The sequence below is a fragment of the Lepisosteus oculatus genome, chromosome 2, assembly GCF_040954835.1.
Source record: "Lepisosteus oculatus isolate fLepOcu1 chromosome 2, fLepOcu1.hap2, whole genome shotgun sequence".
NCBI classification, from domain to species: Eukaryota; Metazoa; Chordata; class Actinopteri; order Semionotiformes; family Lepisosteidae; genus Lepisosteus; species Lepisosteus oculatus.
The window spans coordinates 31,862,352-31,875,605 of NC_090697.1; the positions used below are offsets into that span (position 1 = coordinate 31,862,352).

At 42.1% G+C, this 13,254-nt stretch overlaps 1 protein-coding gene across 3 annotated transcripts; it reads left to right on the forward strand.

The window, feature by feature from the left end:
• Nucleotides 1-1,138: 1,138 nt before the first annotated feature.
• Nucleotides 1,139-10,831, forward strand: pnisr (PNN-interacting serine/arginine-rich protein). Of its 3 annotated transcripts, none has more exons than XM_006626271.3 (12): nt 1,139-1,237; nt 2,352-2,466; nt 2,955-3,137; nt 3,468-3,697; nt 3,963-4,119; nt 4,946-5,139; nt 5,502-5,654; nt 5,796-5,895; nt 6,561-6,614; nt 7,113-7,286; nt 8,936-10,028; nt 10,527-10,831. In XM_006626271.3, exons 2-12 carry the CDS (start codon nt 2,379-2,381, stop codon nt 10,555-10,557), a joined length of 2,457 nt encoding a protein of 818 aa, XP_006626334.2. In that variant the 5' UTR covers nt 1,139-1,237; nt 2,352-2,378; the 3' UTR covers nt 10,558-10,831. The 3 variants fall into 3 exon arrangements, with proteins under 3 accessions (XP_006626334.2, XP_015211901.1, XP_069034700.1); XM_015356415.2 differs by having other exon boundaries at nt 1,141-1,222; XM_069178599.1 differs by having other exon boundaries at nt 1,141-1,222; nt 2,955-3,091; nt 3,467-3,697.
• Nucleotides 10,832-13,254: the final 2,423 nt, after the last annotated feature.

Genomic DNA, 13,254 nt, shown 5'->3' on the forward strand with positions numbered 1-13,254 from the left:
AATTCTTTACTTCAAGTGCTTAAAGGAGTGTCCTGCACTGACAGGCTAAAATAATTGAACCATTTTAAACTTTGAAGTATTCCAAATCCTTGAATGCATTGACCAAGGGAGACCAGAATCAGCAGTGAATCATAACCTATAACCAAAGGTAGGGCGGGTAAAAATACAATATTCGGACACAAAAAGGGGGGGATAATATTCTGTTCAGACCTTGGAACAAAAAAAAGTAGATTATTGATTCAAATATTGGAATCGCTGTCACAAGATACACGCGCGGTACATCTGCGACACGTCCTTTGCAGCAGGTGGCAGATGCTGCGTCATGGAATCCCGATTCCTCTCCAAGAGGCTGGACAAGAAAGTGCCTGTCCACTACTGTCTGGGCCCGGGATGCCACATGTCATGCCAGCTCAGGTCACAAGTGTGCAGTGAGGCTCAAGTAGGGCACTCGCAGCATAACCATCCCATTCTCACCTCAGATGAAAGCCGCTGCCCTGCTGCAATCGCAGGTGAAGCCACGTGAGAATGAGCACACGGGAAGGGAAGCCAGTGGGGTCCCGATCAGAGCGCTGTCCAGGCTCTGTGGGAGGAATGGGACACGGTCCCAGAAGACAGCACCACAGCTCGCACATCTGTGACTTTCACAGAAGGGCCCTGTTCTTCACAAATGGTAATAGAAAAATGAATTCACCGACGCTGTGTCTACTCAATAGAATTCCAGTAGTCCTGCTAGAAAGTACTGGAATTGTCATGTATGCAACAACTTTATTAATTTGTTACCTATGTAAATGGTAAATTTATTTTATTGTTCTGTAGGTTATATATTACTGTATAAAAACGTTTGCACTATAATCGTATAAATGTTTCATTTTTCCGTTTATTGTAGGAAATAAAGATTTTACTATGATAATTACATAATGTGATTTTTGGGTAAATGAACCTACACTAACCTGGAAATATATCTGCATATACAAAGCTACGGTTAGAAACTAAGAAGTAATTTGCATTACAGAAATCTTTCACCTTGGATTTGGGCCCTTCAACACCGAATTTTTCTATCGTGTTGTTTGAATGACCAACCGCACCAGTTTTATCATGACATCTACACAATACAATACAGTAGCGCGCGGGGTGCGCGACTCGACTTCCCCTGGACTACTTCCGGGTTGAAAGTCAGAGCGCCATATTGTCTATGAGGCAGTGAAGAAGCTGTTGAGGAGAGGTGAGGAGAAAGAAAGTGGGTTTGTTTTATCATGTTTTGATGGCTGTATTTTTTTACGATCTAAAACAGTGTGAGACCATGAATATTCTCATAGTCAATTGCACGAGAAGACGAGCGTCTTTAGTTCAAAATATGTTCAAATGAAACCGCCTGTTTTTTTCTTTGAGGGTTGGCGAGGCCCAGGGGGTGTAGCTCGAATATACCCGCATAGAGAGCAGCCTCTGGGTTTCAGGCTTGATAATGCAGCAGCAACTGCACAAGAAGGAATCGGATACTTGCTGCATAATCGCAATTCCTAGTTTTGTTAGTCGACGTGAATACATTGTATTATTTTAAGTTGATTTGTGAAGCATTTGTGCTGCGATTCGTTTTTTAAATTGAAGACGTCGATATTTAGACGATGAGCTGTTAATACGATTGCAGTACTGATTGTACTATGCATGTCTATTTTTAAATATTTGCAGAATTTAATCGATACGTATTCAGTAGTTTCTTTATCGGTTTTATAGAGAAGAAATCTAGGAAATGTACTCTACATACCGTTAAATGGCCTTCGCTGTTAATACAGCAACATCTATACTAACAACAAGTTAGTACGCAACGTTATATTGTAACTGAAGTCTGAGGGCTCGATTTCTTTTTTTAACTTACAACTGTTTGTAGTATTCCGCAGTCGGACTCGTTGACCTAATGTTGATTGTACTGACATAATAAATCCGCTTGAGATTAAAAGCCTAAATTGCATTTTGTTAAAGGCAACAAGGCAGCACGTAAAGTCTAGCTCATTTTTTGCTCTCTTTACAGTTTCACCTGTTAAAATGAGTGTAGGAAAATGTGTGCATTCTTATTAACAAAAGAAAAGTTACAAGGTAGAGGAAGCCATTCACCCATTCTAGTCCGTTGTTTTGCCTATTTTCACGACTTATTGTTGCTTAGTAGACAAAACACTAAGAATAACCCCTTTTTCTTTCTGAAACTACACTGGTCCTGTAGTCCATTGCTATTGTTTACAAATCATGATTTGGAAAACTAAAAACTTTGTGTAGTTAATGGTGAAGCGTGATACCTGTGCTGTCTAGGAGCTATAGAAACATACTGGTTTGCCAACGGCTGTTTTCCGCCTTTGCAGGATCCAGGCTGAACTTTACGGTTAAACATGTGGGATCAAGGTGGTCAGCCCTGGCCACACTGGCCTCTCAGCCAGCAGCAGTGGATGCAGTCTTTCCAGCACCAGCAGGACCCAAGTAAGAGAGACGACCCGTGTTTCTCCGACGCGTCATCCTCTGCCCTCGTCTTGCATGAGTGATTAACACACAGGCCTGTAGGAGAAATGTACCGCCGAAGAGTTCCGTAATTGTGTTTCTTTACAGTTTTGGAGCATTGCTGCCGAGTTCATTCATATTTATTGTGAAAGAAGAAGTTGAGGTTTATTAACTCCGAAAAGCAAAAAATGCTTTTAGCTGGAGAGCCTTCTTCGGCTGTTAGGGAGGAAGGGAAGGGAGTAGGATTGAGAAACAGGGGGGGGTGTCGAACTGAAGGAAGAGCATGTGGGAATGGGCATGGTGGGTGAGAAAGCCCTGTGCCTCACACTTGAAGTCTTTGCGGTTTCTTTTTCTGGATTGTTTTTTAAACTTGGGTGATTCCTCTGGAAATGTTCACCTAGTAATTCCCCAGTCTGAATGTCCCTGAGCTTCTGCAGTACTTGATGTCTTGATTTCCTCTTCCTCATCAGGCCAGGTGGACTGGGCAGCTCTGGCACAAGCCTGGATTGCTCAGAGAGAAGCTACTGGACAAACGGTACTGGATCAGCAAGGACTGCAACCCAATGGCCAGGAAATCCAAGGATTAGAGACTGGTCCCAACAATCATGGGACGTTTCAGGGTGATCCAAATTTTAACAGAATGTGGCAGCCAGGTTGGCTTCTCTTCTTTACCTCTTCAACACCCACTGAAAACCAAATTAGTGCAGAAAGAAAATCAGAACTGGGACAGTATGTATAAGTTATTTGATGTGAGCAGAGTATATATAATCTGTTGTACTGTAGATTTGGAAAATATACATATATATATATAAATGTGTTATATATTTGCATCAGAGAATGTGTCTTCAAACTATACACTTTTTTCATTTTAGAGACTCAGCCAGTGTGACTTTATTATTTAAAGCCTTTGTTTTTCTAAGTGGGGGATATGTGTTAAGTGCTCTGCAGACTGATAGCTGTGGTTTCTGTATTCAAATCTTTAGACTGGGGAATGCATGGCCAGCCTCCTCACCCACCCCCTGACCAGCAGTGGATACCTCCAGGCCCCGGGCCAATGGATGTACCTCCATCTGAAGACAGTAACAGCCAGGACAGCATCGAATTCCCTCCAGACTCCAGACGTGGAATGTTCAACCAAAATAATCACACGTTTGGAGGGCAACCTGACAGCTTTCCCATGGCCCCGATGCCAGTGAACCAGTTCGATTACCAGGTATATAGAGAGGAAGACCTTGCTTGAACCATAATGTAGAGAGAAAGCAAGCGAGGTATTTGTCGTATATACCGTATTAATGGATACTTCACACCTAGCTTTTGCACCCCTCACAGCCGTTTCCCACGTTTGTGTAGAAATGGTTGAACCTAGTTAGTAGCGTGTGAGCGTTCCAATCCAGAGGCAATTTCCCGTCTGTAATAAAGAAAAGGCAGTGGGCTTGATGATGTGTTTGGTGTTCATTGTTGGTTGCTGCTGTCTCCAGCATGGTGCTGCTGCTTTTGGCCCTCCGTCGACGGGATTCCCTCCCCCGTACTGGCAGCAGGGCCCCCCGCAGAACCGCAGAGACAGACCCCCTTCGTTTAGGGAGCGCCCCAGATCTCCTGTACAGCTGCCAGTAAAACAGGAACCCCCAGCTCTTGGTAAGTGCTTTGTAACCTCGAGGTGGTCATGGTTTGGAGTGAAAAGTACACTTCTTCTTTACAGTTCTCTAAAATAATTGCCCTGAAATTCATTCTGTTGCATATCATAAACCTGATGCATGTTTCTATGTATACAGACATACAGTTTTTTTAATGTATTGTTATCTGGAGTTTAACTATTATTCTCAATTCATTTTCTCAAAAATATGAAACTACAATAACATGTAACCTGGCCAGATTTTTCTGCCAGGGTGGAAACGTACAGTATCTTTTTAAAATTAGTACTTTATTAAATAACCTTGTGGGCATCCAACCTTTTAAAGGAAATATTGTTTTCCAGTGATGCCAACTTTTTGAAATTCAGCCCAGAGTGTTGATAATTTGCTGAGCCTTGGGATACACACTCTTATTTGACATGCATTCATTAAAAAAAGTGATTAATTCAGAGAAGGATCCAATGCAATTTCTTCTGAACTATTCCGCGTTTGTTGTCAAAATTCAATCTGCTTTCCTTATAATGCAAGGACCAATGTTTTTAATCAGTTGTTTCAGTTTCTTTCGAATGAGAGACAAAAACCCTTGTAGAAGAAGGTTCCTTTTCAAGTGATGCTGTATAGCTAATTGTGATGGTTTCAGTTTGAGGGATATCGTTTTCCTGTTAAAAAACGAGTACAGAATAGTTAACCCTGATCGTGTTTTCCTTCAGTGGCTCCGTGTTTTAATTGTGTGCTATTTTACCTGTTGAATGCGCATCACAACCATTTGATAGCAGGTTGTTTTGGATATGTACCGTCGAGGCTACAGATCATCAAACTCTTTTCCCCAGATGCGGTGAAACGGCGGACATTACCTGCTTGGATCCGTGAGGGGCTGGAGAAGATGGAGCGAGAGAAACAGAAAAAACTTGAAAAGGAGAGGATGGAGAAGCAACGTGCTGAAATGGCGAAAGATGAAAAGAAATCTAATGATTTACCGGAGGAAGAAGGCGATGGGCCTCGATTACCCTGCAAAAGTAAATTTGTAAGTAGCAGATTGTGTCTTGAATATTGGGGCAGCGGTGTAGAGTAGTGCTTAGGGTTCTGGATTTGTCCCGTGAAGGTTGTGGGTTCAGTTCCCAGGGGAGACACTCCTGTTGGACACATGAGGTGCTTAACAGGAATTACTCCAGTAAAATGCACAGCTGTAAAATGAAAACACAGCTAAATGTGTTAATATGGTTTGTAGGTTGTCGTGTTCCACGGAGGATTCAGATCATTTGTAATTTAGGAATGGCAAAATATCGCAAGCAACATTTTCCCTGAATCCACTTGCAGCTTGTACCGGTCTTCGTCATATTGATTTCCTCTAAGCTTTTTCAAAAATGTCATTTTCTGGGTCATTAGGACAGCGATGATGAGGAAGAGGAGGAGGAGGAGGAGGAAGAAGATGAAAGGACTGAAGCTAGAAAGTCAGACGTGGGAAGCACGTCTCCATCTCCAGTTCGTGAAGAGCAGATTGAACCAGACTTGACTGATGAAGAGAGAGAATTTCAGCTGGTTGGTACCTCAAGTTAATAACTGAATATGGAAACTTTACCCTTCAAATGATATATACTCACTGCGCTGTTTTAATATTTCACTGTCTCAACTGTTTACTACTTAAACTGCAAATAGCATTCGCTTGTCTTATCTCAACAGATGATGTTGACCAAAATGCTCCTCACAGAAGTGCTTTTAGAGGTCACCAATGAAGAAATCTATAATGTAGCAAAAGATGTCCATCGCAAGGCAACAAAAGGTATAAGTCTGACTCAGATTTGTGTAGGAGTTGATGATCAAGACATTTGCTTGAAAGGACTTAAATTCCTAATGGTTTCCTTTCTTGAGAAATTTTAGTGTCCTGCAGTAATTGTGTTAAGTCTTTAAAATTTAGTGTCTTTGGTGTCAGTTTTTTTCACTAAATTAACTCAGTACTGTGCAAAGATTATTGAAGTACAGTTCATCCCTAGCCAGTCTCTGCTAATGCAGTGGACAATTGTAGAAAATAAGAATACATAATATCTTAATGCAGTAGGTATTATTATGAATATGGCTGTCATCTTTAATTCAGTAACATTAACATTCTTCCAGATCCTTAACAGGGCATCAAATTTACCGTCAACCCGACTGCTTCTAAAGAACAGGTGGACGAGTGCCAGTTTAACTTTTAAAATTCAGCTCCTGTGAATTCTCGGAATCTGCATTAGTAAAGAGTGGTATTTCCCTGCCCAAAGTTGTTTTTTTTTAACAAACTCATTGAAAGTACTCCTCTCCTCTCTTGAATTCATTTTGTTCTTAATTTTTCTTCTCTCCTCTGCAAAGCAGCGTTGATAGTGCATTGTAACTGTGCCCTAGACTCTCGTGACTTTGAAATCGTGGCTGTATGTTTTAACATGTTGTTCCTGTTGTTGATGTGATACAAAGCTCCTGCAAAGCAGCTGGCACAGTCCAGTGCACTGGCTTCTCTATCAGGACTCGGTAAGTAATTGTAGTTTAAAATGGGGAGGGTGGAGGGGGGGGTGGAGGGAGGTTGTAAGGTGTTTCCCTTCCTACAGGACTTTAACACTGTGCTGAATATCCGTTTAATCACAAACAAAAACTTGCCCTGTATTGAGAAATCATGAGACTTCTGTGATTCCATACAGCATTGTTTTCTTAAAGTGATTGAGAAAATGTGCAGCTCTCTGTCAGATAAAAGCCATTACAACCTAACATAGCAGCAGCCTGTAATTTTTTGGATTTCTTTGGTTCTCAGGTTGGAAATCGCATGCAGTTTTTGATTTCATGACCTTAGTACATTAAGTATATCCATATATCTTAGTATACTTTCAGAGAGATGGGTGTAAGTAAGAAACAGTTACATCTGTTTCCCGGGGTGTGTCAGATAACTGCTTTGGCTGACTGAGTGCAGTTTGCAAACGGTGTGAAAAGCCTGTGTTTTATCTCTTATGAAAGAGCCTGGGTTTGTGCATGCAGGTGGGCTGGGTGAGTACGGTTCAGATGACAGTGAAGAGGAGAAAAGTGTGAGAGGCTCAGAATCCTCCGACACGGATGACGAGGAGCTGCGACACAGAATTCGGCAAAAGCAGGACGCCTTCCGCAGGAAAGAGAAGGAGATGCAACTGCTGCAGGAGAGGCAGCTACAGGAAGGTGCGCTTGATTGAGTGTTCATGCTTGAGCAGAAGCAAAGCTTTTTTTTACTGCTTTTATTGCAGAAGCAAAACTGCTACCATTGAACATTGGTTCAGCAAAACCCGGTAAAGTTAAAAACCTTACTGCTGTCCAAGGAAGAGGTGGCAGATCCATCAAATAAGGTTTATCCTTTAATATTCACAAGACAATGTCTAGACTTGTCTGAGGTTTGCTCCCCACTTCTTTATATATTCAAACCATTTTGCAATTCAGGTATATTGAAACTAGAGTAGATTATATACTTGTTTAAGTAATTGTAAAATGTTTTGAATACACAAACGTTTCCTCTCCACATGCTTTGCTCATTTGAGCTTTAAATTAAGCTGCCCTGTAATAGAACTCTCCTCCCTGCTTATTAATGATGTTTAATAGAATTATCTTGAAACCTAGAGAATAGAGTACTCTTGAGAGATATTTAGGACAACAAAAGTAAATGACTTTTTACTATAAACTCATAATTATTTCTTTCGGCCGTTTTGGGTGAATTACTTTGATGTTGAACAACTCTGTATTCACGGAGCCAAGGTGCTGGGCCATTTGGTTGACAGGTGTCTCATGTTGGTCAGGTGTTTGAAGCTAACTGAAACAGTCAGGACTATAGCACAGAAACTGGGCTTATCAAAAACAGTCATTTGGAATATGCTGATTAATAATGAAGCCTCTGATCTGCCAAGACCAGACCAGTCAAGAAAAACACCAGTAGCTGATAATGGAGATATGATCACGGTTTTCAAGGAAAAAACTATCGGTGAAATCACCAAAATCTTCAGAGTGCAGGGATGAAAGTACCACAATCCACAGTTAACGGAAGACTGAGACAGCAGAATTACTAAATTGGTAGCGTAGACTTTTGGACACTGAGAAGACAAGCTTTCGACCTGCAGGGATATTCATGGATAATTGCTTTAATGCTTCAAACGGTAAACTCTTATACAGGAGATATGCTTTTCACAGCAGGGAACTGGCCGCCTAGAACTTCATCCTCTTCAGTTGATCCTGTGCCATGTTTAAACTCCTTTGCCCAATGCATCGCAGGAATGAGGGTCAGCTTTTCCTCATCCAGAAAATGTCCTTTTACTTCACAGTGCAGATGAAGTCCTTTTCGCACTATTTACTTAATACCTCAGATTGTTCAGTAACCCCGGAAAAAAACGTGTTTGTAACCTACAGACTGTGATCTAATCATGAAATTCTAACTATACATGTAGCACATCCACAGTAATGTGTATGAGCTGCCAAGGGATCACAGTCTACATGTGAGTTGCAAAAATTTTCAATTGGCCTTGTGTGCACGGTTTATTTTCTGTTTTTTTAAATCAGAATTTGTTTACTATTTGAGTTTTTTGCATACTTCTTAAATGACACTAGAGTTTGTCCTTTCCTGGTTTGGCTCTTTGGAGATTTGCTCATATCTTTGAAGGGAATCATAAACTCCGCACTGGGTTTTAATTTTTCCCCTGACGGCGTTGTGAACTGAAAGGAATCTCTCGGTGAACGGTACTTTTGATTTGAGACATTTTGAGATCTAAAGCCCGGGACGGTAAGAGTTTCCAGCCGGTGCAGAAATCAAAGTCACCTCCCTCGTGTGTGTCTGTTTTTTCTTGCAGAAGAAAAACAAGCTGAAAGATCGAACCGAGACATGAGCGAATACGATACCGAGCAGGCTGTCAGTTCAGTGAGGCAGGAAGTCAGGGATAGAGAGGCTGAGCCTGGCGCTGAAAAGAGAAGGGTTCGTAGCGAGGCAGACCCGAGCGACCCCCGGAGGGCAGTGAAAGAGAGAGTAGGCAGGAGCAGGAGCTCCTCGGTCAGCACCAGCCGTAGCAGCAGTGGAGGCAGCAGCAGCAGTAGCAGCAGCAGCAGCAGGTCCAGCTCCTCCTCCAGCTCTAGCTCGGCTAGCAGCCGCAGCTCCTCGCGTTCCTCCTCCCCCAAGAGAAAGAGGAAGCGCAGTCGAACGCGCTCCCCCGCTCACAGGGTAAGTCAGCGCAGCCGCAGCCGGAGCAGGAGCTCCCGCAGGCAGAGGAGGGAGCCCAGCAAGGAGAAAGGGAGGGACAGGAGGAGGGACAGGAGCACAGAGAGGGGCAGGAGGAGGAACCACAGCCGCTCCAGGGAGCGGAGGAGCAGCCGCGAGAGGCGGAAGAGCAGGTCGAGGGAGAGGGAGAGGGCCAGGGCCAGCCGCAGCAGGAGCAGGGAGAGGCGGCGCAGCGGCGACAGGAGGAGAAGCCAGAGCCGGGGCCGGCACAAGCAGAAAGAGGTCAGCAAGGAGAGGGAGAAGAGGAAGGACAGGAGCCGCAGCAACGACAAAGACAAGAAGAAAAAGGAGAAGGAGGCCGAGCGCAAGAAGGACAAGCAGAAAGGCAAAGAGAGGGAAAAGAGGGAGGAGAAAGATTACAAGGCGGCAAGCCAGAGTGAGAGCAGTAGCAAATCGAGGAGGAAGAGGGAGAGTGAACAGCCAGACTCCTACGGCGAGGCCTCGGGCAGATTTTCACGGCAGGATAGCAGATCGACCAAAAAGGGCTTGGCCAAAAATAGCAAAAAGTATTCCGATTCGGAGTCTAGCGGCAGGAGCAGTTCTCGGTCCCCAGAGGTTAGCAAGGAAAAGAAGTCTAAGAAATCCAAACGTAGTCGTTCAAGGTCAACGGAAAAATCGCACAAGTCTGGTAAGAAGGCAAGCCGCAAACACAAGTCTAAGTCACGATCAAGGTAGTATTCAATTTTTTATCTATTTATTTTTAATTGTTTTTTGTAATTGTCGAGGTTTTGTTCTTTAGCCTTGAATGTTTTAGCAGTTTTAACAAGTTAACTTTCCGGTGAAAAATAATTGCTCTTCTTTTTCCTTAAAATCCCATATTTAGTCCCCGTTCCTTTCTAGGAGTTGCTGATAAGTGTTCCATTGTGCTCCTTGCAGGGAGATTTTGGGTTAAAGCATTGCCATCTTCTTTCAGATTTGTGGTTGGACATTACACTGTGATGTATTAGCAGTTGAAGAGTTACCAGGGATCTGTATATCTCAGTGTACTACCTTTTCATTGAGGCCAAAGCCTTATGGCATTCAAATATAGTAACAGCCTTGCCAGTAGCGTTTTAGGTGCCTGAAAGCAAAAAAAAATGTACTGAAAATGTTTTATTATTCTGTTGTTAAACGAAGTAATGTAGGAGAACGTACAGTGCAACTGATGTTCCTCTTGATTTCTTTTGCAGGTCGGTCACACCAGTACGTCGCAAACGTTGAGGAATGATAATGGCACCTGAAGCGTGCACTTATTTTAAAATTCCATGAGTTTTAAAGGCTTGTCTCATTATAGAGGCAACTGTGTAGGTGATCTTTCTTTTTCCTGTAAATAAGTACATTTTTTAAAGTACTGTCTGCAGTCCAAGATTTTGAATGATAGGTTTCCCCTGTATCCATTAATTTGCGGTCAGTAGTTGCTCAGATCCTACAGTTGTAACTTTTTAAAAAAAAACATCGTCATGTAAATTGCTGTCCAATAAAACAAAAATCAGTAGTGCTTGGTGTGGATTCTTTTAAACCTCCCTTTGTTCTGTATTTTACACTTTTGAGATGCCTGAATATTTCAACAACATCGTTCAATTTCACAAAGCTAAATTGCTTTAGAAACATGATCAATAAGGACGTTCTTCTGCAGTGTTCACACTGTATATGCAGTTGCCTATACACGTATGCTGTTAAACTGTGCAAAAGCATAATCATGAATAGAGGTTTTTAAATGTGTACTTCATCTGTTTACATAAAATGTTTAATTTGATGATGAAAGGTTTTTGTAACTGATCATTTTTACGTCAAAATAATTCATATCTAATAAAGTTCACCAGTCCTATTAGCTCTGTAATTGATGTCTGTGTGTGCGCGTAGGTCTTGTAGAAAATGAGGTTGGTTAGCTCTCCCATGTTCTCCAGGGTTCAGCTGGGTTCTGTAAGAGATTAGAAGTCCTTGATGTGGCTCGCCTGCTAAAGGCCTGTGCCATGGTGCAAGCTGAGCTCTGATGCAGGTGGTGCTAGCCAACTCGGACTGGGATTCCCCGAACAGTGACTCATTGACTGTGCTCCACTAAGGGTATGGTGGGATCAGTCGGCCAGGCAGTGGCTGAAGCACCTGTGGCTTTCTAGGTGCTTCTAGGCTCATGGTGCTGTCAATGAGCCATGAGCCTTTTCTCCAATGGACACAGCTATGTATTACCAGATGTTTTAAAGGATGAATGGCTCAATGGTGAGTGGGTGGGTCAGAGGAGTCTGTCTGCATTTCTTCATTCCACTTTGTATGTGTGGTTGCAGGGTTTGAAGTCATCGGCCAAGACATGAAAAACATTCAATTGCAGTACCGTGTTCGTTAAGGTGCAGTGTTCCCTATAACACAGGAATTGCAGACAGCATGGTCTTTTTAAACTTTCTACACATAATGTCCCACCTGCAAAGGATTTGGGAATTTGGGGAACAGAATTGATAACTACTATTTGTGTCACTATACAGTATGCGGAATGGAATCTGAATAACTATACTCCCACTTGACATGACAGACTCCTGGTAAAGGAGCTGTTGTTCATGTGACAACATAGAAATGGGTGATACACTCAATGAATATTTCATTCAGGTATTTACTAAAGAAATCAACCACATTCCTCAGGCAGTGAAGACAGATTTTTATTCAACTGTATTGGCATGGCAAGTCTTTTTATGCCAATGGCAAGAAAACAGGTAGAAGTCTTTCATGCAGTTGAAGCACTTTAGATTAATAAATCCCCAGATTCCTGTGGTATTTTAGGAATTGTCTCCAAATGAAAAATGTTGTTCAGAAGCCATTGATGTAAATCCCAGCTGTCACTCAAGATGCATGGGGTGGAGAATTATGGAAAAAAGGAGGAATGGAAAAAACTGAACCGAATGCAGTCAGTTCTTGAGATGTGTGTGCTGGGTTTATGAATTAATGGACGGAAAATAATGTTTACCTCAGGATTCTGTATTAAGACCACTACTTTTCTCAGAATTTCAAATCCAAACAGCTTTCTAAACATGCCTTTCTCTCTCACAACTCTATATCAATGATCAAGATTATTGTATATCTAGTAAGCTAGGTAAACTTGCAGATGTAACCAAACTAGAAGAACTCACAAACATAAAAGGTCTAAAAGCAATTTAAAAGAGAATTGGAACAAATTCAAGACTGGATAAATACCTGGCAGATGGCTTATAATGTAGATAAATGCTGGGTGTTCCATGCAGGTAGCAAAAAACATTATAATGGGAATCACTGAGTTTAAGGACACTAATTTAGAGAAAGACTTCGTAGGTGTATCTATAGACATATACATCGTAGTAAAGTAGAAAAGAAAAAATGTGAGGATAAATTGTTAAAAACAATTACAATCAGGAGATGTTGTGTTAAAATTGTACATTGCACGGTAAAAACATAATATTGTGTACAATCTGGTCACTAACACAATAATCTGTTGTATTGTTCATTGTTGTACTGGAATTAGTTCAGACAATCGCAACCAGATGATTACAAATAATGTTTTTATATTAACAAGCTGAAATACTAAAGATTACAGGGGGATTTCATACAATTATACATTCATATTAAGCCAGCATCCATATCACCTCACAACTCACAACTAGTAGCCTACTGAAGCTAAGCAAATATGAGTCTGGTCAGTACTGGGATGGGAGACCTCCTGGTAAAAACTAAGGTTGCTGCTGGAAGAGGTGTTAGTGGGGCCAGCAGGGGGCGCTCACCCTGGGGTCTTCGTGGGTCCTAATGTCCCAATGTAGTGATGGGGACACTAATCTTTGAAAAGGTGCCGTCCTTCGGATGAGACGTAAAACCTCATTAAAAATCTCAGGGCTGTCACATTGGCTTTACCAATCATGGCCTCCTGATAATTGGTTTCATTACTCCTCCTCCCCACTGAGA

Bases quoted from the DNA above. Each gene is read 5' to 3' on its own strand.
- pnisr (XM_006626271.3), top strand. From the start codon at position 2,379: ATGTGGGATCAAGGTGGTCAGCCCTGGCCACACTGGCCTCTCAGCCAG. The intron at 4,120-4,945 runs GTAAGTGCTTTG...TCTTTTCCCCAG, and splicing joins ACAGGAACCCCCAGCTCTTG to ATGCGGTGAAACGGCGGACA. The intron at 5,655-5,795 runs GTTGGTACCTCA...TTATCTCAACAG, and splicing joins AAGAGAGAGAATTTCAGCTG to ATGATGTTGACCAAAATGCT.